The sequence below is a fragment of the Nerophis lumbriciformis genome, linkage group LG04 (assembly GCF_033978685.3).
Source record: "Nerophis lumbriciformis linkage group LG04, RoL_Nlum_v2.1, whole genome shotgun sequence".
NCBI classification, from domain to species: Eukaryota; Metazoa; Chordata; class Actinopteri; order Syngnathiformes; family Syngnathidae; genus Nerophis; species Nerophis lumbriciformis.
Window position 1 is genome coordinate 28,943,619 of NC_084551.2, and position 4,564 is coordinate 28,948,182.

Consider the following 4,564-nt stretch of genomic DNA (forward strand, 5'->3'; position numbering starts at 1 on the left):
GTGACAACAAGCAGCAACAGTTAGCAGCGATCGTTTATTTTTTCCGACTTGCCTGGACTTTTAACATGGAGGATTACATATCTAAAAAAAAACAGTTTTCTAATCTGGACTTTCAATCGAAGCAGGAGGTAATACTTAAAGGAAGATCTCCATCGGGACAGAGAGACTTTTAAAACTGAAGAAAGATAAGGAAGACTTCTATAAACAAGTTATAGATGCTTTTGTTCAAAAGGCATGGACTTCATTTATAAGTAAAGGTAAGACCATAATAACGCTTTTTTTAATTAAATGTGTTTTTTTGTGTGCTACAGTTTGTATGTGTAAAGTTAAAGTTAAGTTAAAGTACCAATGATTGTCACACACTAGGTGTGGTGAAATTTGTCCTCTGCATTTGACCCATCCCCTTGATCACCCCCTGGGAGGTGAGGGGCGCAGTGGGCAGCAGCGGTGCCATGCCCGTGAATAATTGTTGGTGATTTAACCCCCAATTCCAACCCTTGATGCTGAGTGCCAAACAGGGAAAAATGCTGGTATGAGCTTTTAAACATAACCCGTTAACTGCTGCCAATCAAATGGTGAATAAGATACTCTTTAGGGTTCATTTGTTTGTAAATCTGACTGTGATGAAGTCAGTGCCTCACCAGCCATCAACCTCACCACACGTCACTGGAACGTTGGTGCCAATCAAAACGGCTTTCCTAGAGGGCGTTCTACTCTTTCACAAATCCTATCATTGAGGAGGATAGTGGAAGAAATGAGGAACGGAAAGAAAGATCTTACATTACTGTTCGTTGACTTCAAGAAAGCCTTCGATTCTGTTAACAGAGAGGCCATGTTTATCATTCTATTCCAGATGAGATTGTTCTGGCCATTAAGGCTCTTTACACCAATACCAGTACAAGAGTTATCACCCCTGACGGAGAAACTGGGTCGTTTGAAATCAGCACTGGCGTCTTACAGGGAGACCCTCAGTCTAGCCCCTTTTCTTTTTATCATCGTCCTCGATTATGTCCTCGGCGTCTCTCTTGATGCTAACAACAACATGGGGCTGCTACTAAAGCCCCGAACTAGCCGCAGACACCCGGCAAAATACATCACAGATTTTGATTTTGCAGTTGACATTGCAATACCATCCAACTCGTCGGCAGATGCAGAGACCCTAATCCATGCTCTTGAGCAGTGTTTTTCAACCTTTTTTTAGCCGAGGCACATTTTTTTTCATTGGAAAAAGGCACACTACGAGACAATGTTAAGAAATGAGACTCAGCAGCCCATATTGGCAATTTAAAGTTGTTCTCATCAAATCCCTGATGCGATTGTTTGATATTAATTCATACAATAATCATAACGGCGTTTGGGATGGCGCGGCTTGGATGGTGGATGGGCCGTGTCAGCAACTTGAGGGTTACAAACATGACACAAACCTTCCTAATTGTTAGAAAGCCCACTGTTTTGTCCACCAAACGTTTTATGCTGTGCGTGAATGCAAAAAGGTGAGCTTTGTTGATGTTATTGACTTGTGTGGAGTGCTATAATCGATGCTAACATGCTATTTAGGCTAGCTGCGTGTACATATTGCATCATTATACTTCGTTTGTAGGTATACTTGAGTTCATTTAATTTCCTTAAATTATGTCCTCTGTGTATTTAATTTATATGTGCATGTCTCATGACACATTATCTGTATGTAATATTGGCTGCATTTCTGATAGTTGTTTGTGTGCCATGTTGTTGTAGACCACAGCAAACGTTACCCAGCTTGCAAAGATTGTAATAAATCCATTATAATTTATTGCCAATTCCTTTACTTTGGGCACACTCATCTTTACCTTTGGCTGTTTTAAGCCAGTCATTTCCAGGAGTTATCTCACCCTCTGAGACACTTACTTAATGTGTTGCCTTCATTATAACACTCACATAAGGCTTTTAACTTTTTGTGGCTCCAGACAGATTTATTTTTTGTATTTTTGCTCTAATGTGGCTCTTTCCACATGTTGGGTTGACATCCCCTGCCTTAAGCACATGGGAGAATAGGGCCCAAGGTGATCATCTTGCACATAAAGCAAATGATATGACTTCAAAAGGAGTCAAGTAGAAAAATATATTTATTTGAGTTGTAAATCTGTAAATGCAGTCAAATATATTTACAACAAAGCAAAGATAATATTACCTCAAAATGACCAAATCTTTCTTGAGGCGCTACAGTAATGTCAGCCCCCCTTTAATAAAAAGTGTAATTTATTCATAAGCTGCTCATTCACACGTTTCATAGCGCAAATGTGTAATCCATTTGGTTCAGTTCTGTTCAAGGAAGTCCTGGTCTACCTGCAGAAGAGCATCTCAGCCAGGAGCTCCAGCAGGTGCGCTTGGCCAATCACAGGCCGGAACAGCAGTTCTATGATGAGGCTGGGCGTGATGCTCTGCAGCATGGAGGCTGTGAGGAGGATTCGGGCAAAACGCTCCTGGTGCTCAGGGTGAAGGAGCTGGACCACTTCGCTCAAGGCGCGCTGGGCCTCCTGTTGCAGCCCCTCCACGAACAAAGACGCCTTCAAGTCTGGGATGTCTGTTGGGCGCAAGACATGATGATGAGTGTGGTAGACAGAGTGTAAAGCACGGGTATCACACTCAAGGGGCCAGATCTGGCCTGAACCTATAGTACTGCCTGATATGCAATTCTCAAAAATACTTATTACAAGTACAGTAAAAGGAACTATTTTCAACAATAAATTGTAGGTGTCAAACTCTTGGCCACATCATTTAACGAGGCCTGCCACATCATTTAATGTGGCCCGCTATGTCATTAATGTGGCCTGCAAAAGTCTATAAATAATAAAGCACTTTCTGCCTAGATGTATTTATTCTTTACATTTTGACAGAAAAATGTACAAAAAAACCCACAATAACACTACAGTAAAAGGAAGTGTTGTTAACCATTAAATCACAGGTGCCAAACTCAAGGCCATAGGGCCAATTCTCGTCCGCCACATCATTTAACGTGGCCACGCTTTATGGGGCCTGCCATATTATCTAATAGGGCTCACCACATTGTTTAATGGGGCCTGCCATATCATTTTTTGGGGCCCACCACATTGTCTAATGGGGCCTGCCACATTATGTAATGGGGCCCACCACATCATTTAATGGGGCCTGCGATATCATTTATTGGGGCCCACCACATTGTCTAATGGGGACTGCCAAATCATTTGATGGGGCCCACCACATCATTTAATGGGGCCTGCGATATCATTTATTGGGGCCCACCACATTGTCTAATGGGGACTGCCAAATCATTTGATGGGGCCTGCCACATCATCCAATGGGGCCCGCCACTATCTAATGGGGCCCACCACATCATTTAATGGGGCCTGCCATATCATTTATTGGGGCCCGCCACATTGTCTAATTGGGCCTGCCAAATCATTTGATGGGGCCGCAACATCCTTTAATGGGGCCAGCCACATCATTGCAACCAGCACTTTCTGCCTTAATGTGTTTGTTCTTTCAATTTTGACATAAAAATGTGCTGCATCCAATTGCATAAGTTCTACACTTTAATATCTGATCATGCAATAAGTCAAAATCCTTGTCTTACAATTTCAAATAAATAATTTTGTTAGTAAAAATACTGTCAAAAGGATCTACTTATGAAAATTGAAAATAACAAGGCTTTTAGATGTTTATGTTCTAATTTTTTTACTGTTTCAACGGCCCTCTGAAGACAGCCATAATTGCTATGTGGCCCCTCAAACTAAATGGTATACATAATGTGTTATGTTGTGGCCACACATACCTGGATTAAATATGGTGGTCCCTTTGAGATATGCATATTCCTTAGGACTCAAATCCAAGCTCCAAAACTTTTTGAGGCAGGATTTCAGTTTGCTGACGCCGGCCATGGTGGGCTGCTCCCGCTCCAGCTCAGGATCCCCCTCACGCTGCAGAAGAATCTTTTTCAGCATGCTGTCAGACGGAACGTCCATCACCTCGAAGTCCACGTGCTCCTGTGCCAGGCCCAAGATGAAAAGAGGTGCCCAGCAGCTTTTGAGGAGCAAAAACTGGTCGTTGGGCGGAAGCTGGCTAAAAGCGGGCAAGTTCTTCATGAAATGGACGGTTTTGACCAGTACTGCTGAAGCTTCTTTGCAAATCTGCGACGGCATTTTCAAACACACTGTTCGCCGCAGCTCGCAGTTGCATCTGTGAGGTATTGAATGATAGCTGAAGTTGTTTGAACTGCTGTTATCCAGTTGGCTGAGAATGTTGAAGAGGATAGGATTTAATAGTCTATCGCTGCCGACAACACACTGACATTGGTTATCCATGACGTTTACGTTCTTCTACTAAACCAGCGAGTGTACGAGTGCTCTCACATCCTCTCCGCTCTCTATTTATAAGGCAAAGCCGCCCAGCTCGGTGGACCTTGACTTGTCAATACACTCTGTGAAACACAAGCTTGTGCTTAGCCAGGTGACTGAAGGAATAACCCTGGGAAACTGATAAGCTTTTCTCAATGAAAAGGAGCTCGTGGAGTAACGTCTGGATAACGAGAGGGCTGGGCCTTATCTTT

The 4,564-nt window shown here is 42.9% G+C and overlaps 1 protein-coding gene across 1 annotated transcript; it reads right to left on the reverse strand.

The window, feature by feature from the left end:
• Window positions 1–2,179: 2,179 nt before the first annotated feature.
• On the reverse strand, window positions 2,180–4,344 carry nr0b2a (nuclear receptor subfamily 0, group B, member 2a). Its single transcript, XM_061945294.1, has 2 exons — window positions 3,791–4,344; window positions 2,180–2,563 (listed from the first exon to the last, which is right to left on the reverse strand). Exons 1-2 carry the CDS (start codon window positions 4,317–4,319, stop codon window positions 2,322–2,324), a joined length of 771 nt encoding a protein of 256 aa, XP_061801278.1. The 5' UTR covers window positions 4,320–4,344; the 3' UTR covers window positions 2,180–2,321.
• Between the last annotated feature and the right edge of the window lie 220 nt (window positions 4,345–4,564).

Bases quoted from the DNA above. Each gene is read 5' to 3' on its own strand.
- nr0b2a (XM_061945294.1), bottom strand. From the start codon at position 4,319: ATGGATAACCAATGTCAGTGTGTTGTCGGCAGCGATAGACTATTAAAT. The intron at 2,564-3,790 runs GTATGTGTGGCC...TGCGCCCAACAG, and splicing joins GACCACCATATTTAATCCAG to ACATCCCAGACTTGAAGGCG.